A 27,953-nucleotide genomic window follows, 5' to 3' on the forward strand; every position below is an offset into this window, starting at 1 on the left:
GGATCGGATCCGGGTGGTCGACCAGGAGGTAGACAAACTCTTGGAGGCAGGTTTCATAAGAGAGGTGAGCTACCCCGAGTGGCTGGCAAACGTCGTACTTGTCCGGAAGGCGAGCGGGAAGTGGAGGATGTGCGTCGACTACACCGACCTGAACAAGGCGTGCCCCAAGGATAGCTTTCCGCTTCCACGGATAGACCAACTGGTCGACGCGACTTCCGGATATCAGCTACTGTCTTTTATGGACGCCTTCTCCGGCTACAACCAAATAATGATGGCTCCACAGGACGAGGAGAAAACTGCCTTCATAACAGACCGGGGGCTGTACTGTTACAAGGTAATGCCCTTCGGTCTGAAGAACGCTGGCGCCACTTACCAGCGCCTCGTCAATAAAATCTTCAAGGAGCAGATCGGCCGGAATATGGAGGTGTACGTGGACGATATGCTGGTAAAAAGCCGCCATGCAGACCAGCACATTGCAGATCTGGAGGAGACTTTCACCACCTTGCGAAAGTTTCGCATGAAGCTAAACCCAGCGAAGTGCGCTTTTGGTGCTTCGGCCGGGAGGTTCCTCGGTTTCATTGTCAACCAGCGCGGGATCGAGGCCAACCCGGACAAGATCAAAGCCATCCAAGATATGTCCCCTCCGACCAAAGTGAAGGAGGTTCAGGAGCTCGCTGGAAGGGTCGCCGCGCTCGGACGATTTGTGGCAAAGTCGGCCGAACGCTGCCAACCATTCTTCAAGGTGTTGAAGCGCCCAAAAGACTTCCTCTGGACGGCCGAATGTCATGCGGCGTTCGACCAGCTCAAGGAGTACATGGCGTCTCCTCCCCTGCTGTCCAAGCCGCAAGAGGGGGAGATGCTCTACCTTTACCTGGCGGTCTCCCCAACCGCAGTCAGCGCAGTACTGGTTCGGGAAGAGGCAAGACTTCAGAAGCCTGTATACTACATCAGCCGAGTCCTCCGGGATGCCGAGACGCGGTACACGAAGGCTGAGAAGATCGCCTTCGCGCTGCTGACTGCGACCAGGAGGCTTCGCCCCTATTTCCAGGCTCATTCTGTCACCCTTTTGACCGATCAACCACTGCGGCAGATTCTCAGCAATCCAGAGAATGCGGGACGGCTGGTGAAGTGGGCAGTAGAACTTGGTGAGTTCGACATCCGCTACCAGCCCCGACCAGCCATCAAGGCCCAGGTGCTCGCGGACTTTCTCGCTGAGTGCACTGTGCAGGAGGCGGAACCTAAGCCGCCGGAGACACCCAGCCTCGATCTCCCGATCTGGACGCTCCACATTGACGGGTCGTCGAACCCTGAAGGTGGAGGGGCTGGGCTGGTCCTCACCAATCCCGATGGAGTGATAGCCGAGTATGCCTTGAGGTTCGGATTTCCAGTGACCAACAATGAGGCGGAGTACGAGGCCCTAGTCGCGGGACTCAAACTCGCCAAGGAGCTCGGCATCCGGCGTCTGAAAGTCTTCACCGACTCCCAGCTGGTGGTCGGGCAGGTTCGAGGGGAGTTCGAGGCGCGGAGCCCGACCATGCAGAGCTACGTCCGGAAGGTGCAAACACTCATTCCCGACCTCGGCAGTGTTGACATTCAGCAGGTCCCGAGGAGCGAAAATGCCAGGGCCGACAGGTTGTCCCGCCTAGTGGACGCAGACGCGCACAACTTGTCGAGGGCAATCTACCTGGAGACCCTGGATGCCCCGAGCATTGACGGGGCTGGAGCGGTGATGGCAATTGATCCGGAGCCGTCTTGGATGGACCCGCTCGTCGCCTACCTCGCCGAAGGAATCCTCCCTGAAGACGAAGATCAGGCCCGGCGGCTTGTAAAGAAGTCCGCCCACTACGTACTTTATGAAGGGAGGCTGTATCGGACCTCGTTTACCGCCCCCCTCTTAAAGTGCCTCCGCCCCGCGGAAGCGGCCTACGCCCTCGGCGAAGTCCACGAAGGCATCTGCGGATCGCACTTGGGGGCTAGGTCCTTGGCGCATAAGATCATGAGGCAAGGCTACTATTGGCCGACCTTGTTGGAGGACTCGAAGGACCACGTGCGGAAATGCGACGCCTGCCAGCGCCACGCCAACGTCCAGAGAGTCCCCTCTGTCCCCTTGGCGCCAATCACCGCGCCCTGGCCCTTCGCACAGTGGGGAATGGATATCCTCGGACCATTCCCCGTCGCTTCGGCCCAGCGGAATGATTGTCGCCATCGACTACTTCACCAAGTGGGTGGAGGCAGAGCCACTGGCCACCATCACGGAGGCACAAGTCCGGAAGTTCGTGAAGAAAAACATCATTGTCCGATTTGGAGTACCTCGGGTCCTCATCTCGGATAACGGTCGACAGTTTGATAACAAGCACTTCCGGGACTTCTGCGAGGAATTCGGGATCGAGCATCGGTTCACATCCGTGTCGCATCCCCAAACCAACGGCGAGGCCGAGGTCACAAATCGGACAATCCTCCAAGGTATCAAAGCGCGGATCGGCCGGACGGGGCAAGCTTGGGTCGAGGAACTCGAGAATGTCCTTTGGGCGTATCGGACCACACAACGGACTCCTACTGGAGAGACGCCTTTCAGCCTAACCTATGGCACGGAAGCCGTTGCCCCCGTGGAGCTCGGACTCCCCTCGCCTCGGGTGGCCGCGCACCGACCCGAGGCCAATTCAGAGCAACTCCGAGGGAACTTGGATCTCTTGGAAGAGGCAAGGGAAATGGCTCAGGTACGGATGGCAATGTATCAGCAGAGGGTGGCCCGATATTACAACTCCAAAGTCCGACCGAAGCTTTTCAGAATTGGAGATCTGGTGCTGAGGCGAGCTAAGGCATCTCAACCTACGGAAGGTGGGAAGCTAGCGCCAAATTGGGAAGGCCCGTATAAAGTTCGTTGGGTAAACCGACCTGGCTCCTACCAGTTGGAAGCCCTAGATGGCCGAGGAATTCCAAGGGGCTGGAATTCCGCTAACCTGCGGATGTATTACCAGTAGAACAACAAGGCCAGAAAGACAATTTAAAAAGGTGCAATACTTTTCATTTCAATAATTTCTGGTTACAGTGGCGTGCTCGTGTGATTACAAGGAATTCCCAGAGGGGAATTAGGGAGTAAAGAAAGTAAAGAAGAGGTGGGGACCCAAACCCTCAACCCAGGGCGGCTGCAGTCCCACCAGAAGTGGGTGCTTCTAACCGGAGGCGCCATCCAGCACCTCACCAAAAAGAGGAGGAGCCGCCGCAGAAGAAGCTCCCGCTGCCCCCAGGGGAACGCCGCCTCCAAAGGATATTCCCATCTTCCCCAGTGGTAGGGAAGAGAAGGGATTCAAGGGGGAAGAGTATATGGAGGCGCGGTCCCGGATTGAGCGTCCGGCGCAGAGCTCAACCGGGAGGCTGAACTTCAAGGAGGGGAGATGTGATCCCGGATGAAACGCCTAGAGCGGAGTTCCGCCGGGGAGACCCTCCTTGTTGATCCCAGATGAAACGGCTAGTTGGCTGAAGTTGTAAGGGGAGCGCCTCCCCTTTCCTTCGACAGGAGTCTCTCAGTCATATGCCAAGGAGGAGGTCCGCGATCCATGGCAACCTGCAGCTCCGGCTTGGCAAATTCCATCGTACCTGCACCTGTATTTATAGCCAAGCTGCGGCCCCCTGGTAGTTCCGATACGGGTGGCTCCAATAAATGCAGGCGCACTGAATCCGGAGCCGTTCCGGCTCCCGAGGCGTATCTCCCCGCGATTTCCTAAGCGTCATTCTCCTTAAATCGCATTCTTTGTGCAGGACGATCCGGGTGACGTATACCCCTAGGTCCACGTGTCTCCGCTCGCGCCCAGGCCGCATCCTCCTCGAAGAACCCGCGTATCGCGGCCGCTCAACTAACACTCCTCACCAGCAGCAACTGGCGATCCGATTTCCCAGGTAACGCATTAATTAGCGTTTAATACCCTTCTCGTGTTCCCCCCAGGCAACGCTTGGAGGAGAGGAGAAACACGGTCGCGGCTGGGCACAGAGAAACCCCGATGGGCGGCGAGCGACAAGTGGCCGACCAACGAGTGGAATGTCCCGAGGCTCGGCCCTCGGATGCCTGGCTAACCCGATGATCATCCCGGGAGCAGACTAGCCGGAAGCCCCGACCGGTCGCCTCGGCTTGCGCCAGCCTTGGCCGACCAACGAGCGGAATTTCCCTGAGGCTTGACAACCCTCAGATGCCTGGCTAACCCGATGATCATCCCGGGAGCAGACTAGCCGGAAGCCCCGACCGGTCGCCTCGGCTTGCGCCAGCCTTGGCCGACCAACGAGCGGAATTTCCCTGAGGCTTGACAACCCTCAGATGCCTGGCTAACCCGATGATCATCCCGGGAGCAAACTAGCCGGAAGCCCCGACCGGTCGCCTCGGCTTGCGCCAGCCTAGGCCGACCAACGAGTGGAATCTCCCGAGGCTCGGCCCTCGGATGCCTGGCTAACCCGATGATCATCCCGGGAGCAGACTAGCCGGAAGCCCCGACCGGTCGCCTCGGCTTGCGCCAGCCTTGGCCGACCAACGAGCGGAATTTCCCTGAGGCTTGACAACCCTCAGATGCCTGGCTAACCCGATGATCATCCCGGGAGCAGACTAGCCGGAAGCCCCGACCAGTCGCCTCGGCTTGCGCCAGCCTTGGCCGACCAACGAGCGGAATTTCCCTGAGGCTTGACAACCCTCAGATGCCTGGCTAACCCGATGATCATCCCGGGAGCAGACTAGCCGGAAGCCCCGACCGGTCGCCTCGGCTTGCGCCAGCCTAGGCCGACCAACGAGTGGAATCTCCCGAGGCTCGGCCCTCGGATGCCTGGCTAACCCGATGATCATCCCGGGAGCAGACTAGCCGGAAGCCCCGACCGGTCGCCTCGGCTTGCGCCAGCCTTGGCCGACCAACGAGCGGAATTTCCCTGAGGCTTGACAACCCTCAGATGCCTGGCTAACCCGATGATCATCCCGGGAGCAGACTAGCCGGAAGCCCCGACCGGTCGCTTCGGCTTGCGCCAGCCTTGGCCGACCAGCGAGCGGAAGAATTTCCTGAGGCCTAACCCTCGGATGCCTGGCTTAGCGCCGGAAGAATTTCCTGAGGCCTAACCCTCGGATGCCTGGCTTAGCGCCGGAAGAATTTCCTGAGGCCTAACCCTCGGATGCCTGGCCTAGCGCCGGAAGAATTTCCTGAGGCCTAACCCTCGGATGCCTGGCTTAGCGCCGGAAGAATTTCCCGAGGCTCGGCCCTCGGATGCCTGGCTAACCCGATGATCATCCCGGGAGCAGACTAGCCGGAAGCCCCGACCGGTCGCCTCGGCTTGCGCCAGCCTTGGCCGACCAACGAGCGGAATTTCCCTGAGGCTTGACAACCCTCAGATGCCTGACTAACCCGATGATCATCCCGGGAGCAGACTAGCCGGAAGCCCCGACCGGTCGCCTCGGCTTGCGCCAGCCTAGGCCGACCAACGAGTGGAATCTCCCGAGGCTCGGCCCTCGGATGCCTGGCTAACCCGATGATCATCCCGGGAGCAGACTAGCCGGAAGCCCCGACCGGTCGCCTCGGCTTGCGCCAGCCTTGGCCGACCAACGAGCGGAATTTCCCTGAGGCTTGACAACCCTCAGATGCCTGGCTAACCCGATGATCATCCCGGGAGCAGACTAGCCGGAAGCCCCGACCGGTCGCTTCGGCTTGCGCCAGCCTTGGCCGACCAGCGAGCGGAAGAATTTTCTGAGGCCTAACCCTCGGATGCCTGGCTTAGCGCCGGAAGAATTTCCTGAGGCCTAACCCTCGGATGCCTGGCTTAGCGCCGGAAGAATTTCCTGAGGCCTAACCCTCGGATGCCTGGCTTAGCGCCGGAAGAATTTCCTGAGGCCTAACCCTCGGATGCCTGGCCTAGCGCCGGAAGAATTTCCTGAGGCCTAACCCTCGGATGCCTGGCTTAGCGCCGAAAGAATTTCCCGAGGCTCGGCCCTCGGATGCCTGGCTAACCCGATGATCATCCCGGGAGCAGACTAGCCGGAAGCCCCGACCGGTCGCCTCGGCTTGCGCCAGCCTTGGCCGACCAACGAGCGGAATTTCCCTGAGGCTTGACAACCCTCAGATGCCTGGCTAACCCGATGATCATCCCGGGAGCAGACTAGCCGGAAGCCCCGACCGGTCGCTTCGGCTTGCGCCAGCCTTGGCCGACCAGCGAGCGGAAGAATTTCCTGAGGCCTAACCCTCGGATGCCTGGCTTAGCGCCGGAAGAATTTCCTGAGGCCTAACCCTCGGATGCCTGGCTTAGCGCCGGAAGAATTTCCTGAGGCCTAACCCTCGGATGCCTGGCCTAGCGCCGGAAGAATTTCCTGAGGCCTAACCCTCGGATGCCTGGCTTAGCGCCGGAAGAATTTCCTGAGGACTAACCCTCGGATGCCTGGCTTAGCGCCGGAAGAATTTCCTGAGGCCTAACCCTCGGATGCCTGGCCTAGCGCCGGAAGAATTTCCTGAGGCCTAACCCTCGGATGCCTGGCTTAGCGCCGGAAGAATTTCCTGAGGACTAACCCTCGGATGCCTGGCCTAGCGCCGGAAGAGTTTCCTGAGGCCTAACCCTCGGATGCCTGGCTCAGCGCCGGAAGAGTTTCCTGAGGCCTAACCCTCGGATGCCTGGCTTAGCGCCGGAAGAATTTCCTGAGGCCTAACCCTCGGATGCCTGGCTTAGCGCCGGAAGAGTTTCCTGAGGCCTAACCCTCGGATGCCTGGCCTAGCGCCGGAAGAGTTTCCTGAGGCCTAACCCTCGGATGCCTGGCTCAGCGCCGGAAGAGTTTCCTGAGGCCTAACCCTCGGATGCCTGGCTTAGCGCCGGAAGAATTTCCTGAGGCCTAACCCTCGGATGCCTGGCTTAGCGCCGGAAGAATTTCCTGAGGCCTAACCCTCGGATGCCTGGCTTAGCGCCGGAAGAGTTTCCTGAGGTTTAACCCTCGGATGCCTGGCCTAGCGCCGGAAGAACTTCGGGAATCAAAAGTCAGCAAGAAGCAACCAAGAGTTTCCTGAGGTTTAACCCTCGGATGCCTGGCCTAACCCTCGGATGCCTGGCTTAGGTCTGAAGGGGGAAAGCGGAACCCGGCCTGGAGGATGCCCTCATTGATGGCGATCTTCCCTCGAGGAGGATGAGACATCCTCTCCTCAGGCCCTGGGAGCGTGACATTGCAGGCCTCGGGAAGGTGGTACCGAGCCACAAATCCGTCTAAGTCCTCGGCGACCAGTTTTGACTTGATGCTATCTGCTCCCACTTCGCCCATCCCTAATGGCCAATCTACGGTCAGGACGGGGTCAAGAAGGAGGGAAAGGCCGGAACGACTGGGGTGCACTAGTACAAAAAAAAAAAGTATGAAGAGCTCAAAGTAGAAGAGTGGAAACTCACTTGAAGAGGAGGAAGAACGGCTCCGAGAGCGTCAAAGGAAAAGCAAGCGAACGTTTCGGCGGCAACAATGGTAGCGCAAAGGAGAAACTCGAAAATGTCCGTAAAGAAGAAGACGGACGGGGGAGGGCCCCCGATTAAATAGGCGAAAGGGCAAGTGACACCTCGATGACGCCAGAAGACGCCTGGCCGCCGAAGGGTCGCTCGCACCCCAAAGGCGAATCGACACCATTAAGGAAGGATGTCCGCCGAAATCCTCAGGTTGCCAGGTCAGCAGCAACCGCCATACGCCATAAAGAAGGCGGGAAGCTTGAAGCGCGCGCGCCTCTCCGAAGGATGGCGGCAATCTCGAAACATCACTCCCTTCACCTGTTCCCCTTCTGGTTCCAGGCTCGGAAGCGGGGGGCTACTGTTATGGGGGAATTGAGCCGCCATGCCCCACGTGATCGGCACGCGTATCCAGGAAAGCTACAGCTGCCCTATGATCCAGCACTCCGACCCCGAGTCGGACCTCCTCGGCTCCGCAGCCCGACCCCGGGTCGGCTGCCCTATGATCCAGCACTCCGACCCCGAGTCGGACCTCCTCGGCTCCGCAGCCCGACCCCGGGTCGGCTGCCCTATGATCCAGCACTCCGACCCCGAGTCGGACCTCCTCGGCTCCGCAGCCCGACCCCGGGTCGGCTGCCCTATGATCCAGCACTCCGACCCCGAGTCGGACCTCCTCGGCTTCGCAGCCCGACCCCGGGTCGGCTGCCCTATGATCCAGCATTCCGACCCCGAGTCGGAGATCTTTTGATAACGACAGGCTATTCTCCAGAGGCACGCCGCGGCCTCCTGCTCCACTACTCCCTGCAACGGCTGTACCCGATGCTGCCCACGATCTCCTGTATCGACCGTACAAAGCGGAGCTCCACTACGCCCTGCCATGACCGTATCCAGCGCTGCTCCACGACGCCCCGTAACGGCCATGTCAGTGGCCATTCTATCGTGCCCCACGACGACAAACCCCCCTGAGAGACCTCCCAGCCAGGTATATATGCGGCTGGGGGGAGAAGGGGGGGTAAGCAATACCTCCCAGAGCACTCTCTCCCACTTGTGATTATCATCTCTCCTCCTCCAATCTCCTCTGACTTGACCGTCGGAGGGCCATCACCACCCTGGTCGTGGTGCAAGGCTTGTTTGCAGGTTCCTTGGCGGAAGGTGGAGCGCAACCAGCACCAACCAAGACAACTCAGGCGGAACCCCGTTCACACCGTCGTGTCAATCGTTCTCGGTTTGGACCACCAGCAACAATAAACATCTTAAAATAGATCTCATCAATTGGATAGACTTTATCCAAGACAACGATTTTAATCTCAAAAGATCAAGATAAACTAAAAATATGAATTAACTTCAATATTAGAAACATTAGAAACATGAATGCATTTTTCTTCAAAAAGCTTTATGAACAAGTAGACGTTATTGGACTGGCACTTGGCTTGACACAATGTCCCCTGTTGTGTCTCTGAAGAGAAGGAAAATTAAACGGCAAGCTAAGCTTTCGGTTCCGCACTTCATCTTAGACCATGGTACTTTTGGACTCCACAGTAGGCGCTTGTGTGCTGGTATTCTAGGGTTTTATTTTATTTTATTTTATTTTGACTACGGTCGCCTTACATAGTCCCGGTATAGATACATCCGGGACAGAGTCCATGTGCTCTGTTTCCTACATTAGAGATGACCCAGTCTGCTGCCTTACTGGCCTTTTATCGGTATTCCAAATTCAGAAAAAAACGCACAAGAAAAGAAATAGAGCAGTCATCTTACTTATTGGCGGACCCAGGCTCTAGGCCACGGACGAGCGGACCATCTTGGAATTTGAAACATGGAAATTATTAGGATGGATGCAAATTGAATGGTTCAAGGACTTGTGGCAATGTTGCTCGGAATCATGGTGGAGGGCTAAATTTAGGTACATGGATGGTTATCTACCAAGCCTATTTCTTTGAGAACTTAATATTTGATCCCCAAGGTGCTAGCGAATAGAAAATGGGCGGCCACACATGGACCCAAGACTGTCATGATGCACGCGAGCATGAGTTTGGTTCATCGGAGACGAGGTGAGCAAGAGACTGGAGGATCTGTAAAGCAAGAATTTTCCATCACCATTGATCATTCTATGTTCGGGACGACTCCGTCAAAAAGCTAAATTGCCTAGCAAATCAGTGAGGGAAATAGCTTTCCTTATGAACATCAGTGCATCACGTATACAAAAAATCTACTTTCCTTGGTATGTCTTAAATTTTGTGATAATGGCTGAGTGTATACAAAACGATCTGGCGTAGATACTCTTTTACTAGAAGAGTGGGATATTTATGAGTAATAACATGGCATCTTAAGTTGCGGAGTCAAATCATTATCCCCATCTTTCTCGCCCCTCTTTGGGCTACGAGGACTGGTTTCATATGCTCTGCAGTTCTAGTACAATGGGTCAATCAGAAAGCTGCCTAAACGATGTTGCATCCATACTAAAAGTATGTGAATCATCTGTCGTAGCAAGCAAAAAAAAAAAAAAAATCTTCCAAATTATCTAAGATTTGGTAGGTGATTGCGTCACCCGAACGACCATTCTTTTGCCAAGGGCCATTTCACAAGTTACATGAAGTCACGAAGGTTTATACTCTTTTCTTTTCGTTCTTCATTAGCAGCAGTGAGAATATACTCAGCCACATGGAAGAGGTTGCCACGTTGGTGGGGCTCCCCCGCGGATGGAGAGGGTATGAGTAAAATTTATCTGCCCGTATCGAACATTCTCCAGCGGGAAGGAGACCCAGTAGGAGTTGCCACGCGGGTGAGGTCCTCCTCACCCCCCCCCCCCTTTTCTTTTCCAAAGCAAAAAATAAAAATAAATAAAAATAAAAAAATCCAATTTCAGCCTGCAATTAGTGGCTTCACTATAAACATCTGCCGGTGCCTCTCCGCAAGGGCTGAATTCTGAGCAACCCAAGGGGTTGCCCAGGAGCATAATGCTAAGTTCTTTCTCCTTAAACCATACTATAATGGATAAAAAGAACTTAATCGAAGGGGTTGCCCCAGGCCGTCGAGTTAGCGACTTGATAGTCCCGGGCTGGAGCAGGTGGGATGAGCCACTGGTTCATGATGTCTTTGGGACACAACTGGCCGAGATGATCCTTGCTATTCCGCTATCCACAGTGGAGGTGACGGACAAGCTGGTCTAGGCGGCCACAGGCAGGTCCAGGATACGTACCACGGACATCCAAGAGGCTACGGGAGGAGAGATTGTTAGGCAGATGGATGGTAGATGGATCTGGAGGTTGCAGGTTCATCCACGTGTTACCCTGTTTATATGGAAAGTGGCGTGGGGCTGAATACCTACAAGAGGCGTGCTAATAGGGAGGGGTGTTCGGATCACTCCGTGCTGTGCCTGGTGTCCGAATGTGGAGGAATACATCAGTCATGTGTTGCTTGGATGCGAGGGGGCAGCACAGATCTTGAACAGTGCTGACCTTCTTCAGCACCGGGCTACCTGATCTGTAGATGACCTACTACACCAGCTGAGGAGACTATACGAAGCCCGAGGATGATGGCGTGGGGGGTCCGATTAGCCTATGTAGCATACCATATATGCTTGGAAAGAAATGCCCGGATCTTCAACGACAGACGAAGTCTTCGTGGAGTGTCGTCGAGAGAGCCCGTATCCAGGTAGTTGAGATCATCAGGGCTACTACAACAAGTTCATTTGGGATGGCCAGGGATATCTAGGACCCCAGCTCGACTGCTTCAACGCCCAGATTCCTCCTTATCTCCTGAGAGCCCCCACCCCTCGGCTATCTAAAGGTGAATTTCGATGGTAGTCGTCCTGAAGATGGTGGTAGGGTCGGTGTGGGGTTTATGATCAGAGGTCATGACTCACAAATGATTGATGCGGACGGGCGGAGTACCGATAGGCTATCAGCCATATGGGCGGAGCTCAGGGCAGCATGGAAGGCATCTCCTACACGAAGCGGAAGCTGGAGGCTAAGCGCATCATCCTTGAGGGAGACTCAGCCATAGTGATCGACTAGATATGGAAGGAGAGATTGAGAGAGGGTGGGAATCCCCTACTATGCGACATTCGTTTGATGCTGAAAGACTGTAGTGCCTTCCAGATAGTGTACGTATATCAGGAGGCGAATATAACTACAAACTGGATGGCTTCTATGCTATGCAGCACTCCAGAGAGGTTTTTTGGCTACATCAAGGAGCACCTCCTCGCATTTGCATCGGATTGTAGTCCTTAATTTTGCTGGCTGCACCTATACTAGAGTAAGGTGAGCAACCGCTGTACTAAAAAAAAAAAAAAAAAAAAAAAAAAGGGGTTGTCCTGATCAGATCATATGTGATATGGTTTTTAGTTATACTATCATGCATCGCCAAAATCATGCGGTGATTGACTTGGTTGTTTTCTATTGGCCGTGCCCCGCGGCTCCCAATGGAAACCCCTCTTTATGCCTGACAGATAGGATATCACTTTCTCTTTTTTTATTTTCAAGTGGCCTCCACTAAAGTTCTGTCAAGACTTTGAGCAGATTACTCTGATTTTATCTTTTCATTTTTTTATTTCTAATTTTATTAGAGGAGAGTCATTGGACTCCACCATAGGTTAACCTCAAAATCTAACCTAACCCAAAAGTTTCAATGGGTTTGACTTTGGTTCCACGCCCCACGCATTCATGATTGGGTTGGCTGTGTCAGGGTTATGTACCAGTTTGTGGATTGGAGTGAGAGTCCCAAATCCAAAAAAATGCTCAAGAAACTTTTGCATCCAAGCATCCTCCTCCCAAAAGCCTTATTTGCCGCCAAAGGAGAAGAAACCATAGAGATGATGAGAAAACCCATTTGTATCCCACCTCCATTGTTTGGTAGAGATATAATCTCAGTTACAATCAAGAAACTCATGCGAACACGGTCAAAAGGTACTAAGTACAACATAAAAGTTTCTTCAAAAAGATAGATTTTTTTCAGCACTCCCCCAACCTCACCCTCATCTGATGATCCGGACTTCCATAAAATTAGAATCACTAATTATTGAGGGGCTTGGGAGACACAAGTACAAAGGTGATCTCCCATTACGTAAAGACCAAATATATCTCAATCTCCCTACCTATGATAAAGAAAACTGGTTCAATATAATCCCTTGCCCTCACCAAATCACTCCAATTCCTAAATTTGATCTAATGTACTCCACCATTTGTTCACATCTTCAACAATAACAGATATTCAAAACCATTTTCCTGAATCATCTTCTACAGCCTCCATAATATGCAGCCTTATTCATATTTTCCGGACTTAGGCTCTGTTTGGTCGCTAAGATGATGAAAGATAGTAATAATGCTACAGAATAAGGTGTAAATAAAGTGGCCTATGGTATGGGAATCGTTCATTTGCCTTTCTTTAATTTAACAACAAATAGTTTAGACATCTTTAAGAAAAGTTTGGCCCTTCCTCTTCTACTTCTTTCCCTTGAATATTCTTTTTCCATCAAACAAAAAGAAATTTCGGCACCAATTTCTTTCTACATCACTACCTAAACATGGTGTTAATCCCAGACCTCTCACACATTCAACTAACAGATAATATCCCAACTAAACAAATAAATCTATGAAGGTTAGGGAGGCCCTTCCTATATATCATAACAACACTCAACTTACTCCTTACTAAAAAGAAAGCCTTTAGCACATACAGATAACAGATTAGTATATTGTCACATATTATGCAATAGTAACTCCTACTGGAGAAAACACTTTGTCCAGCCAAACAATCGACCTCTTATAAGAACACTTAATGATGATGATGATTAACTATGGTACCCAAACTCATCCCACATCAGGATGAGCCAAATGCATTAAAAGGTAATGTTTAGCCACGCTAGAGACAAACAAATCAATGCCACTTGCCTATCAAGCATTCATACATACAATTTCAACAAAAGCTATTACTAAAGTCAACTCTCAAAACCAGCAATAATAACATCAAAGGAAGAAATGATATGAGCAACTTCTTAAGGTTAGCCTCACAAGAGAATGGCTTCATTTCTAAAGCGAAGATATATCAAATCAAATCTTCAAGCCCCTTATGAGATCACACCTTCCCTTCCCCCTCTTAAACAATGTAGAAATGGACAATTGGGAACCCCTTCCCCCTCACAACTTAGTGATTTAAAAGAGCCCCTTAGGCAAACCATTATTGGAAAGGAAAAAGCATTCATCCAACCAATTCAGCGACCAGCCGAAAACAGCATCCTAAACAAAACCCTAAGCGACCAGCCAAAACAGTTTCCTAACCAAAAACCAACAGCAAACATCATTTACATTATAAAAAGCTTTTTCCAAGTCCACTTAATGCACAAGGACACCTAGATTCAGTTTTGAGAATTCATGCACCTATACATTCACAAGCAGATCAATATTACAAAAATTACATTATCCACTATCGAAGGAATTTCTATTTTCTGATCATAACCTGTAAATCTCTTACCTAACAAAATTCATTCCAACCCAAATGGTTATTGTTATCCGGAATGCAGCTAGAGGTTACCAAAGATATTACCTACCTAAGTTATTACCATTACAACTTAATATAAGCTAATTCCACTATTTATCTTTTAGCATTCCCATGAATTAATACCAACTTATTCCTTTATGTATCCTCATTATACATCACATACAAAGCACTCCTGTAAACAACCAATGGTATTGGCCCATGGAAAGGATGAGAATTCTCAAAAAATTAGTAGCAAACTATCAAGTGGTAGAGCTGACAGAAGAAAACCACGTAACCATATCAGAAAAAAAATTAACAACAACAAAATATATTAACAGAAAGATACTACAATCCTCCAGGACCTCCAATTCTTCCTACAAGTCTGATAACAAAGCCAGTTTATTTCTTATCAGCTAAAAACATGCAAAAGCAAAACAATAATAACAACAACATCAAGAATCATAAATTAACTACACTGGTCACAAATCACAAAACCCCACATAAACATTCTGATGAATTTTCACAGCCAACTTAACTACATAAACAAATTGCAAGGACTAAATCAGTAACCCCAAATAATAAGATGAAGCAATCACTATCAAATCTAATGACGCTATAATAAACACATAGCTTTCAAGACCATAACAGAAGCAATGACTCGAGTGGAAACAAAATTAATATCTCATGCTGAAACTATTGAAAGGAAAATAAATAAGTAAAACTACAATACAATGCATAGGTTATCCGCACGATTTTACAAACAAGAAAATTGAACTTATAGAGTAAAAAGAACAGATTTCGAAAACCTTGACAATGGCTTCTTGTCATTCTCTCTGCATTCCTCACCCAATCCAGAGTAAACTCAGACGATGGAGACCTTCGCTCCGACCTCCTCGATTTTCTTCTTCGCCTCCTCGGCCTCCTCCTTCGTCACAGCCTCCCTGAACTTCTTCGGCAGCCCCTCGATCAAATCCTTGGCCTCCTTGAGCGCCAGATTCGTCAGACCCCGAATCACTTTAATCGTAGCAATCCGGGCGTTGCTGGGAACGTCTTCGATCACCACGTCGAACTCGGTCTTCTCCTCCACGGCCGCGGCTCCACCAGCGGCGGCGGAGGCGTCGGCAGGGGCGCCGGAGGAGGCGACGGCGGCGGGGGCGAAGGCGGCGGCGGAGACGCCGAGGCGCTCCTGAAGGAAGTCGACGAGGCCGCGGGCCTCCTCGAGGGTAAGCTTCTCAATCTGGGAGGCGAGCTCCTCGATCTTGGGGGAGACGGCGGCGGCCGAGATGGGTGCGACGAAGGCGGCGCGGCGGGAGGGGAAGCTGACGAGGGGTTGGAAGGGGAATTTTAGGGTTTGGGGAGGGACGCGGAGGGGGGACGCGGAGGAGGTGGAAGAGCAAGGGGAGAAGAGAGAGAGGGCGGAGGACAACGTTGCGGTCATTTTCTCCTCTTTTCTCTCTCTTCCGTGCAAGCGGAGGAACGAAAGAGGGAGGGAGGAGGATAAGGCAGCGCCAAGATACGTTGGAAGAAGCGAGCGATATATCAGGAAAAAGAACGTATATCAAGTGGCACGAATCATAAAGTATCTTAGATTTGCACCTAACGCTGTTAGCGGGCTCTGAATTTTTCAGATTTTTTGGCCGTTTGATCACGGAGAGCTACATTTCACAATCCGCAAGTTAATTATCACAGATTCACCGCATTTTTTTTCTTTTACATGTTTTTTTTAGTTTATAAGTTTAATATATAACAATTTAATTTATTAAAAAATAACTACTAAAAACTATAAATGGACACCGTCATGGCCATAAGAGCACAAGTCTGGACATTATCATGTTTACATGGTAGGTTAATCAATATATGAACGGTCAAGAATCGTGACTTAAGCACTCTTGAAACCAAAATATCAATTTAGACTAAGAACTTAAAACCGAATCTTAAATTGTCTTTAAATGGCACCCGGCTGGGCATGCCTCCCAACTGAAACAAATCCGAACGGCTCTTCGTCGGGCTGGACGCGGTCCAATTCTGTCCACCCGCGCCGTTCGGACCGGGCGACCCGACCGCTAACCCCAAGCAATTTCCAACCCAGCCCTTCCTCTCACTTTCCACTTTCCAGTATGCCGCTGAGAGAGAGAGAGAGAGAGAGAGACGCGATCGCTTGGTAGAAATTTCTGCATTCCTGTTTTAATTGTTCGACCTCTTCGAGATGCTCCACCTCTTCTCCTTCTTTTACCGGTGGCCGCTGGCGAGGTGCTTGATGGCTAAACTTATTTATTTATCGTTCTGTTCGCTGATTCTCTTTCCAATGTGATCTATTGAATCCCATGCCCTTTGGGTTAGATTTCGTAAGCTTTAATTTGACTCAGGAATCAAGATTTCTTTCCTTTTTTTCCTGAGGAAAAAAAGTGATAAAACCATTTGATTTGGTATCCTTTTTGTCATATAAAATAAATCAGCGATTTTTCTACTTTTGTATGTTCTTTACTGGGCAATTTCTGCCTTTGTGATTTTTGGGGATGATGGCTTGTCTTTTAATGGGCTCCAGTAGGGATATTTTTGGGGATGATGGCGCGTCGCGGTTTCTTTTTTCTTTGAATTATTTTGGAGATTACTATGTCCAATCTCGTACTGTAAGAATGTTCTGTAGTTATGGTTGTTATATGGTGCAGAGATGTTTGTAACTTGGAGCAGGGAGGTACTTTAAGCCAAGGGTGAAGTTGAAGAAAATAGGTAATCATAAATTGCTTTTAGATTTTGATTGGGTTATAGCTTTGCTCTTTTATGCCCTTGTTACGTTAAATTGCATACATATTATAACGGTCCTGCTATTTTATCCATCTGTAGGTGGATGTTGCCCTTTTCGCAGGTAAGAAGGTTTTTCCCTCTCAGGTTTCTTGCTGATGTTGTTTCTAGCTTTGAAGTGGTTCCACATTTTAGCACATTTACTTCACCAATTGCATAAGAAGTATGGTATACTTGAATTAGTAATGCTTTTGCTCCGATTCGTGTTTGGGGTCTGATATGGTTGATTTTGGCGCTGTCAAATGAGCAAGCTGTTCATGTGCAATTCATGTTTATCTTGAAATTTGGCTTGAATCGGCTCTTTAAATTAGTAGACAAGCCAAGTTAGAGTGAGGTCTGGATTGCTCAAACTTTGCTCCATTAAGCTCCCAATATAAATAAATAAATGGATAGATGGGTAATATGATATTATTTTAGTTATTAATTACTGATAAAAATAATTATATTTATTTATGGAAGACTAATACAGCATATGTAAACAAGAGTGCATTGAGATATAATTCTGGAAATTAGCTCAAAGCCTCAAGGGACCTCAGGCTCTTTGTACATCTCTTAGATGAGTTGCTCATGAACAGCTTGCATTTGCTCAAAAATAAATGGTCTTAAGCCCAGCTCAATTAGAAAATGAGCTAGTGAAGGATATGGTTGCTTGAGCTTGGGCATGTTTACATCCCTAGTTGATGATCATGCTCATTTTGGGTGTCAATGATGCTATGTTGACATAGGGACATCCAATTATGCAAGTTCACATTAGTTTGAGTTTGTTACAAATATGACTATCTAGGTGTTGAGGTTGTAGTCAAAGAGAAAAGCCGGAGCTTCCAGAGGAATAAGCAATTTTTTATCTCAACAGTAGCTGATCTTGATGAAAGTTTTGATTTTGGTGCACTTCCAATTAAGAGCACTAAACCTGTTGGGTAATCACCAAATTCCTGATTTCTTTAGAAATTTCCTGATCTCATCATCTCTTTCCAATTCAAAAGGATATTATTGGCGCATTTCTATTCTTTCTTTTTGTCATATAGGTACTGTAGCCCGACTCTTTGTTCCTTTATGCAAGTCCTCCTGGTCATCGAACCTTTTGAATAGTATAGGTTGTCTAGTCTTTGTGTCCTTTTACATTACGTGGCTTTTGCAGCAGAGAAGGGTTATGCCTCTCAGCTGCATTGAAGTTTTTGGATGTCAGCTGGTTTGTCATCTTATGAGCACCTGAAGGGCATCCTTTGGCTTCATTATACATTATTTTTGAGAGGGTCAGTATCCATTGCATTATACATATCGGCTGCATTGTATTGTTCTTCTGCTTCTATCCACCAGCTGCGATGGGTCTCCTAACCATTGTTGCATCATCATGCTATAGAATAGCAAACATATTGTTTTTGTCTACTCCTTAGTTTTTCCCTGATGATCCTTCAGTTTGATATTTCTATTGCAACTCATATTGCTCGTTGGTTCGCTGGCTTGTGGGGATTATCTTTCCTTAATTAATACAATAGTAAGAGCACAGCTATGTTCCCCCAAAAGCAACACAAAAAAGGTGAAAACCTTTTTCTTTTCCCCTCACTATTTATAGTTGTTGGTGAATTTTTCAGGGCCAAAATTGATATTTTGTCCCAAGCACTTCTAAAGAATTGGATTTACACACCCTATTTTGGTAAGCTTATGGGGAACATCTATCACTTTTCTACAAATATTCGCATCTTCACTATTATTTGACTAAGTCAGATGCTTCGTCTGGTGAAAAGCTTGGTCTGTCTCATTTGCTGCCTCAAATTTATTAATGTGACATGCACTTTTTACGGATGCTTATAGATTGGTCCTGAACTAGACTACATGTGTACTAGTTTTTTCTATTCGAGAACTCCCTCTCCAATCACCTTCACGGTCTCATATGGAGAAAATGATTTGGCGTTCACCCCTAGCCATACTTTTGACATTTGCATTCCTGCCATTTTTCAAGTTCAATATCTAAGAAAGGAGTTCCACTCACACTGGGGAAAGTAATTAATGGATCGACTTAGCCAGTTATGCTGCTTTTGAAGATGGAAATCTGATCCAAAAAGGAAAAGATTTTTGGAAGTCATTGATGCTCTCCTTATGTTTCCTGAAGGCTCCCACAAACAAGTTTCTATGATATTTATGTAATGTCCCAGATCAGGAAAAGGAAAAGTTTGCTAGAGACTCCTTTTTGGTTTTGTATTCTGGCCTTTTTTAAAGGATATAAGCTGCCACAAATGACCACGTGTTGGTCCATTGTACGTCAAGTTCCATCATGCTGTCCTACCTCATATGTATTTAAGTAGGAGAGCATGATAACATCATTGTATCGTCCATATTAACATTTCCACAATGTGACTTAACTAAATCAAAGCCCTCGGTGAGAGTTTGAAAGGCCTAGGAGGCAAAAGACTTTGAGTTCAGTTGGGTGGCACTACCTTCCTTCCTTCCTCATGAGACTTCCTTATCTTACCTGTATCATTTTCGGATACAGAAAACCTGGTGGTTTGGACTATAGCAATTGTTCTTATAAGTAACTCCTTCATAGTAGACTGTTTTTATGACAGTCAAACAATAATCCAAATTGCTCAATTAGTAAAAACCAGATATAGACATTTAACATGAATTATTACATTTCCAATCTTAGATTCAATTTTATTCTCTTCAGAGTGTTTTTCTTTTGGTTTGGCTCGTATACTAAGATGCATGATACTATTTCAGAGGGTAGTATAATTCTTGAACAACTCATTTTGAATGTTTTCTGGTTTTTGACAAGTCATGGTCTACTGCAGGCCTTGATGGATGATAATAAAGTGGGAACAAGCTTTGACAACCATGCTGGCAAAAGAGAAGGGCGCAAATCAACCCTTAATCCAGCATTTGATTTTTTTGTGCAGATGCCTCAGAAAATTCAAAACTGTCTGAAGGTCAGTCCCATAGGATTCTTAAAATATTATGGTTGGTTCATGCTAACAAGATAACTTACTTTTTCTTATTTACAGACACATCTCAAGCACATCAGTAAGAATGAACAGAAATTTGACATTGCAAAACCTCTGATGCTTACTGAGAAAGAACCATGTACTGCTTTGGACGTTAACTTGGACAAGCAACTAGAAGCTTGGAGAGAAAATCCTAAATGGATTGATCCACCACCAGAAATCAAGGTGCTAAGAACAGTAATTCTCTGATGAATTTTTTCATCTCTCATGCTTTTGGTCTTTGTAAATCGTGGTATACTTTTTTATTATAAGAAGAAATATGGAACCTAATTCTTCATTTCATTGTTTTTGTATAAATAAATAACCAGAATAAAGACCTATTCATAAAGATAAACATACTTGTGTATGGATCAAGGAATATACTTATCCAATTTTATAGAGTTTGTGAAGAAGGATGTCTATTAAGAGAGTAATACCTTAGTTATATCAAAATGATATAGAAATTTTTAGTTTCTGAATCCCATGCATATTCCATGCAGGTTAGCGTACCAAAAGGCTCTCTTTGCAAGTTGCACGTGAAGTTCAAGGTTGGATTACCCCCAGATGCAATCTATAACATTATTGTTGACCCAGATAACAAAAGAGTGTTTAAAAACATCAAGGTATAATTTTCATTAATTACATGAGCTCTTAAAACTATTTCATACTGATGATGTAATTAGCTCTCTTGTTATATTGTTATTAAAATCATTATCAAATGCTTTTTACTTCTTATGCCACTATCACTGGTGGTCTCACTGAGAATAATCGTTAATAGTTGACAGAGAACAGCTGGTTGATAAACAAAATCATAATATGAAATACTTCTCTTTCTTTCTTCATAATAAGTTAATCAATAAGCATCTTCTTGTCTTGATTTCCATGCTGATATCTAGAATCCTTGTATGTTGACTTAGCAATAACCATACATGTTGGCATGCATTAATGAATGCATTGCAATACTTGAACAGTGGTACATTTGTAGAATCCTGGATCTCATGTATCTACTGATTAATCAAATTCTCAAGATTTGGGTGCTAGCCGTCAATGTTTATATATCTCTAAAGCCAGGCTGAACATAAACTAACAAATAATGAGAATAAGTTCTTTTCTTCTGTTTAGTAGCAATTATTGGACACATATAAAGACACATATCTAGTGGTATCTTGAGGAAAAAACACTTACTTATTGGCACAGTGATTTTATTATGGAGACTTTCAGATAGCTTCATGAATCATACTTATTCTAATACTGCATGTTCTCTCCTCTTTTCTCTTAGGCCTAGACATCATACAACTTCATATGCTTTATCTGTGACTTTTTGCTTGTGTTCCTCTCACTTAGACCTAAACTATAAAGAGTCCTCTTTAGCTATCTTGCATGGTGGGTTCGTGATAATTTATACATTTTTCTTCAGGCATGGTTATGATAACTCCTTACTTGTAAAACTTTGCTTAAGTAATCCTTTCTGATCTGCCATATGTTATATAATCATCTAAACCCTTCACATAGGCCAAAGAATAGGTAAAAGCTGTAAACTTGGGTTATTTACTGGCTCAAACATATGTATGTTCTCATATCTCGAGTGTTCCATTCATTGTACCACCATCTAGTCTGCAAAATATTTGGTACTTGCCATATATTTAGCCCTAGGCCAAAAATCTTGTTTTGTATGATTGTTGCACTTGCAGTGTTATGTGTCATTCTGGATGGTTATACAAGCTTAGATTGGCTGATAACTTGGCTTAACCTCTTCCAATAACTGTTACTATTTCTTGTGCCATATGACTTAGATTGTGTTGAATTTTTGACAATTGCTACTATACATTTAAGTTCTTACTTGAGTCTGTAATATGGCTTACCAATTTGACATCTACTATGATGCCTTTTTGATGATTCTTGAGATTTTCTATTATTCAATACTATGGCAGCGGTTACTTCTGAAATAGATGGAATTTGCTGGTATAACATGTTCTTGTGATATAGGAGGGGCCTTAACATCTCTTCTGGTGATGGCAGATTACCATGGCTTAGGAACTTTAGGTTCTTCACTTAAATTTTATTATATTTGACAGTGTTGCCTGGACTCTCGCATCTATCTCAAGAACTTCTATTTTCGTCTTTTCTTGTAGCTATATCTTGTCATTCAGAACATTAGGAATAGTTATATAGGAGCGGCCTTAACATCTTTTCTGGTGATGGCAGATTCCCATGGCATAGGAACTTTAGGTTCTTCACTTATATTTGATTATATTTGACTGTGTCATGTGGACTCTTGCATCTATCTCAAGAACTTCTATGTCAAAACAGTTAGTTGGATGCGCATGAGGCACATTACATACTTATAGGTTCTTTGATTGTAGATTTCCAAGATTGGTGGAGTTGAACCTACAAAATACTTGTGACACTTTGAGTCTCTGTGGAAGCAACTTCAGTTTAGCAGTGTATACCTTTCAATAGGCATATCAAAGAAGTCATAATCACTGGAAGTTCTGAAATCAAGTCTGATATTATGAATTAGTCAAATCTCTAATGTGTTAGCAAATAACAACACTTTTTAATCTTATGTTAAAGTTCTAGGAGTGTAACAAATATCATGTTTTAATAGTTTCATTTTTAGATACTTAAAAATAATTTGATTTATTATTTTTACCTAAATGTCCCTGTATCTTCTCTCTCTCTCTCTCCCCCCCCCTTCCTCTCCCTCTCCCTCTCCCTCTCCCTCTCCCTCTCTCTATATATATAAACCATTGTGCCTATATCTGTGTAACATTCATAACTAGGCCTAGTCTTCCTTCTAGTGACAAAGATTCTTATAGAAAATGTGGATGTATCATGGCAAATTTGCTGCAATGGCTCAATTGAGTGAGAAAAGGCTTGTTAGTTTATGTAGGGTTCACCTGGAGTAGACATTTACTTCAGAATGTCCTTTGCACATCCAGAATGGTGCTTGGTTATCATATTCTGTGGGTGAGCAGTTTGACATATGGCATGACCGGTGCTTTTCTAGATGGTGTTCTAAATTATTAGGTCCATTTACACGCTCATTTGGACTTTCATACCACCCCCTATGGTGTTTGCATCTTCAGCTTTCCATTTGCGAGCTCCCTGTTTCACCTATTTTTAATGATTTTGTTTCATATGTTGAAGCTATTATAATAATGTTTTCTTCGCCTGCTGTTCAAGTATATATGTTTAACGATCTCCTTTCAACCTCAGAAACATCTGTGGCACTATTACTTGCTTCCGTTTATCTTTCTTTAGGTTTGAAGTTTTGCGCCTAAGCGTTTGTGGATTAAGATGTTCCACATTTGTTTCTCCATCTTTTCTAGAGGAAAAAATTTTACTGCTTTAGCATATGGAGGTTGAGGATCATTGGGTTATTTAAGTATAAGCAAAGATGGTTTGCTTCATTATCTTCTCACGGACTTGCTTATTCTGCCTTGTCTTCTACCCTCTATGACATTATTGATGTTTTACTTGAATGGCTAGCGAAGCATTTTTTAGGAGCAAGTGAAGGCATAATGAGCTCTAGTTCAAGTTGGCAACTTCTTGTTCTGCTATTCATCATAAGATTATAACCTCTTTTTGAGTTTATATATTAGGCTATTGCTTTTGAACAATTTACATGTTGCATCAATGGGGTTTTGATGAGAATGGTAAACTCAAGCTTTCTGATGTTAGTTGTTGGTATTTCTAGCAAACCCCCTAGACATCCCTATGTCCCAACCCCCCCTTCTTCCTTTCCCCTTCTTCCTTTTCCAGAAATTCCCTTATTCTGTTTTTTCTTAATATTTTCACTTTATCTCTTCCTCCACTTTCTTCTTTTTCCATCTCTCTTTCCCCTACTATTTGGAAAATTGTATGTTGTTTTTGAGAAACTAATTTCAGATTTAGAGCTGATATTTGAACATCTCTGAAAGCCTAATTTCAGACCTAGCCTTGAAGGAACTCTCTGAATATCTCTTTTTGGGCTGTTAATTATTATCTTATGAATGTAGGTTTTTGCTCTCTTTTTTTAAAGAAGGCAATATCACACATTGACGCGGGCAAAGTGACAATGGGTATTTGTGAATTATGTGACATGTAGTGAATTTAATGAAATATGCAGTTGGAATCCTCTTATTTACCCATTAGGATCTGTGAGCCAATGGTAGAAATGGAGAAAAAGCCTTCTCTTGAAATGTATTCTGAGTGGTCGAATTGCATTTGTATAGTTACACTCTTTAGCTCTATTAAAAATGTCAAAGGAACTAAGGAGTTCCAATTGCTGTAATCAAATATACAAGCATGGATCACTTTTCTAAGATACAAAATGACTGCCTTTGGGAGTATTCGATGGTCAACACTTAGTTTCAGGAATCCACTACCTAGAGTAAGTTGCTCAATTTGGAAAATCCTTATCTTGAACAGACACCTGCTTCTCAAGTTCTTCCTTGAAGTGTTTTTTCAATATCCATTTCCCTGCTCCTGCACCTGAGTCTGCTCCCAATTCTAGCAACTAAGGATCAACCATACAAGTACCACTTGCTAGATTGAAAATTTGACTCTGAAATTAGGAGAGTAAATTTGTATTTTGAAAGCACTAGAGGTAAAAGTATGGCTTTGCTTCCTAAATGGCCGTGGCACTGAAGGTGGAAAGATACCACCATTGGAGGAAGGTCAAACTGGCCATGTGGAGGTTCCGGGTGGGTGGAGATGCAGATACATCAAGAAGTTTCTTGACACCATGGAAAGGTATTAATAGAAAAAGAGAATTTTTTGGTGATGGTGAATTTCTAACTCTTGGAATGTGAAGGTTTATAATTCTTGAGTGACCTTTAGGTGGTACTAGAATCTTCAGTATCTTTTTTCCATTCGCTGGAGGGTGGTCTATAATTCAGAATTTCTCTTTATAAACTCCTATGGGGAACTCTACATAATATAGTTCGGAATATTAAATTCTTATCAGAACTATGGTATTGTAATATACTCTTCACAATTCCCAAAAGGATCTTTATATATTTAGCTAGAGGAAGGATGAACTTGTTTGGGCTTTGATTCTACCTTAAAGCCAATCTTTTGTCAAATAATCTCAAAAAATGGAAGAAACATGTGGAACCCTTTTTGGCTTGGATTTGATGTGCACCACCTGAATTTTTCGTTTTATTACTTGTGGTCTCCAGGAAAAAAAATCTGCCAGAAGAGGGGATTTGTGTTTATAGCATGGTCTACAGTCATGGTGAATCTGTTGCTAATCTTCTTCAAATGGAGTCGCTTGAATCTTGTGATCTCAGTTGTATGTATTGATGGATGTGCATTGTCTATCTCCAGCATTACACTAAATTAGGAAGGATAGGAATGAAATTGATCATATGTGCGGTTGCTTGGTCTTTTAGAATTTTATTTCATGCAAAGATTTTTAGGGGAGCTAGGCACTTTGGTGCTTTTTTCAAAGAAAATTCAAGCTGATTGGTCTTTTTATCAAGAAGCTTAAAATGGATGTCACTTGGTAATTTCTAACACCTTCCAAAGAGTCATAGTTCATGAAATGTTACAGGCTCAAAATTTGACCATTAAGATCTTATCAGCAATCTCTCTCTGATAAAATTGTAGTCAGTTTCACGGACTCAAGTATGAGTGTCGGGTACAGGTGCTTGTTTAATTGTGCGATCGTTCCAATATATAAAAATTTCTCCTTACAAACCCATGTCTCATGTCATACTAAAGTTTGTTTTTGAGGTGTAGAACACTTACTGGCTCAACCAGAGTGTACAGGTAACATGGATGATAGTCAAGTTGTTCAGTTACTCCTGAAGTTAATATTGATGGTTCTATGGGCAAAATCTATGCGCATTCAGTATTGACGGGACATTAAGGGATTATTTGGGTCGATCTCATTAGCTGTGTCTTGTCTCATCAGTGTGATGCTATTCAGCAGATGACATTCAAAAAAGTGAAAGCCAGTAAAGAGTTTTGGAACACTAACACACAGATGCAAACACTCAATTCATTTTTGAATTAATGGTTTAGCCTCTGTGAAAGCATCTCTTTTTAGGATGAGCCTAGGGATGTGGCCTGTGAGGGAATTTGTTTTACCCATTTTCTTATGCATACCAAATATTTCATAATTCCTTGCTAGGGAAGTAGTAAGGTGGCCAGTTTTCCTATCAGGATGCATGTTTACCATCACGGGTCCATGTTTTAGAGCCAGATTAGTTTTTTATTTGTAACTCTATATTCCTTTCAATAAATTCATCTAAATTGAAGTCATCTTGTGTGAAGAATTGCTTGTCCATGTTGAACATGCTTGTGGCGGGGAGTGTCATAAGCATAGCAAAATCAAACTTCTGTCTTTCCTTGGCTTATCCATAATCAGTTATTATCAATTCTCTGCCCTTCTTGGGCTTAGAACCGATCTCTGCATTGCCACTTCTTGGTTTAACTAGCAGACCTCCACTATAATTAGAGGGCCCAATTCTGCAAAGCCAGAAAAGCACAATTTAAAGAAATTTTTCGATCTGTGTGATGCTGATAATTGTTGATGTAGATTTTAGATTGTGCCATGCACGTATCAAAACTTAGCTTGGAGGGGGTACTGTATATGATTATGCATGTGGTGCTGCCAATGCCATTCTTTTTTATAAAAAAAAAAAAAAAAAAAAAAATCTTGTCCTTGTGCAAGTAAATTCTAGTAGATAAGGCTAAACTGCAGTAAGTCCCTGGAATGGAGTTTGACATGTGGGTCTAGGCCTGCAAGTCTTCAATCTCTTAGCCTTACTAGTATTCCAGAAATGCGCTTTCAATTTAAGAAATGATGCTGGTAAAGCTTCTAATTACAGACATCCATGCATCCTTGATCTTCATGACTGGACAGCAAACATTTTAACTCACACCTTTTGTCAGGAAGTGATATCCAGAAAGGTCTTGGTTGATGAAGGCTTAAGGCAGGTGGTTGAGGTGGAGCAAGCTGCAATATGGAGATTCCTTTGGTGGTCCGGGACTATATCTGTGCATGTCTTAGTTGATCAAAACCGGGAAGATCATACGGTAAGAAAACTTTGGTTCGACCCACCAAAATTGTTCAGAATGCTAAAACCGTCATTATTGTAGTAAAGAAAAAAGGTTTTCAGAGCTATAGCCACCTAAAAATGCCATGCTTATGTGATTTGTTTCATGGTTTTCTGAGGGCAGGTGAGATTCAAGCAAGGTAAATCAGGATTTATGAAAAAATTTGAGGGTTGTTGGAAAGTAGAGCCACTGTTTGTTGATGAACAAATTTGCCTTCCTACCAAGTCAAAAACATGGGCCGACTATGATTTGTGCACTGGGAGCAAGGGGAGAGTGGGATCCTTTGTGAGCTTGGATCAACTGATCCAGCCAGCGCTTGTCCCACCACCACCTTTCTCATGGTATTTGAGGGGGATCACTGCAAGAACTACTGAGACGCTGATAACTGACCTTCTAGCAGAGGCTGCAAGGCTAAGGGGAGCTGGATATGCGGAGTCAAGGCAAGATATCGAAACAAGCTGTGATAATAGTGCAGAGTGTTTGGCACGCTGTATCAAAGAGAGATGGCGTCAGAGAAGAAGTAGAAAGGGACGGAGAAGTCGCAGAGCTCTGCTGGTTCATTAAACTCTTTTGGATCATGAAGATGAATGAGTGGACCCTGAACTTGAAGCCACTGTAACTGCTGGTTATCATGAGATGCCACTATTCATTTAATCCTAAAGTACATATTGAGTTAATGCTTCAGTTTGTGGCATACTTGAAATTACAGTCTGTTGTTTCTTTGATGAAGAAATGAGTAAATAAAGTGATCAGTTTCCATGATTTTTTGTTCTTTTCTCCATATCTATTGCAATGTCGCAGAATTTGTTTCATTATATTCCCTACAGACTGCAACATTTCATGATTGGAAAAATAAGGGTATTCTCTGACAATCAATGATCATGCATATCAAAGATTCTGTAGTTATATGAGTAGAAACATTTGTCATTTTGTTTGCTTTCTTTGATACCATTAATTTTGGATATTTAAGGTTTGCTTACTCTGGTTTTGTTTATACTAGCTATAGAGAACTTCAGCGAAGTGTTTTTAGCTAAAGATTGCATCATTTTTCTTCATAAGAAGCTCTCATTTCATCCTTTCTTGGTGTCATATTGATGTAGGGCGAGAAATGCTGGTCCTAGTCAGAATTGGGAGTTGATGAGTAAACTATAGAAGCAACTGGATTAATTTTCCGTGGTGGCAATAGAAAGCCATACATCCTCGCCACATATCTTCACCGAG

The 27,953-nt window shown here is 45.5% G+C and overlaps 2 protein-coding genes across 3 annotated transcripts; one reads left to right on the forward strand and one right to left on the reverse strand.

Moving 5' to 3' along the window:
• Window positions 1-14,565: 14,565 nt before the first annotated feature.
• Window positions 14,566-15,431, reverse strand: LOC103723370 (large ribosomal subunit protein bL12c-like). The gene has a single exon (XM_008814263.5). It carries the CDS (start codon window positions 15,338-15,340, stop codon window positions 14,765-14,767), a length of 576 nt encoding a protein of 191 aa, XP_008812485.1. The 5' UTR covers window positions 15,341-15,431; the 3' UTR covers window positions 14,566-14,764.
• Window positions 15,432-15,881: 450 nt separating this feature from the next.
• Window positions 15,882-27,494, forward strand: LOC103723369 (OBP32pep, putative (DUF220)). 2 transcript variants are annotated; one of them, XM_008814261.5, is made up of 8 exons: window positions 15,882-16,152; window positions 16,572-16,632; window positions 16,747-16,768; window positions 19,494-19,628; window positions 19,704-19,868; window positions 20,183-20,305; window positions 26,568-26,711; window positions 26,856-27,494. In XM_008814261.5, exons 3-8 carry the CDS (start codon window positions 16,751-16,753, stop codon window positions 27,294-27,296), a joined length of 1,026 nt encoding a protein of 341 aa, XP_008812483.1. In that variant the 5' UTR covers window positions 15,882-16,152; window positions 16,572-16,632; window positions 16,747-16,750; the 3' UTR covers window positions 27,297-27,494. The 2 variants fall into 2 exon arrangements, with proteins under 2 accessions (XP_008812483.1, XP_008812484.1); XM_008814262.5 differs by lacking the exon at window positions 16,747-16,768.
• The last annotated feature ends 459 nt before the right edge of the window (window positions 27,495-27,953 follow it).

Source organism: Phoenix dactylifera, chromosome 1, assembly GCF_051530095.1.
Source record: "Phoenix dactylifera cultivar Ajwa chromosome 1, Ajwa_hap1_PhDact_Kaust_v1.1, whole genome shotgun sequence".
NCBI classification, from domain to species: Eukaryota; Viridiplantae; Streptophyta; class Magnoliopsida; order Arecales; family Arecaceae; genus Phoenix; species Phoenix dactylifera.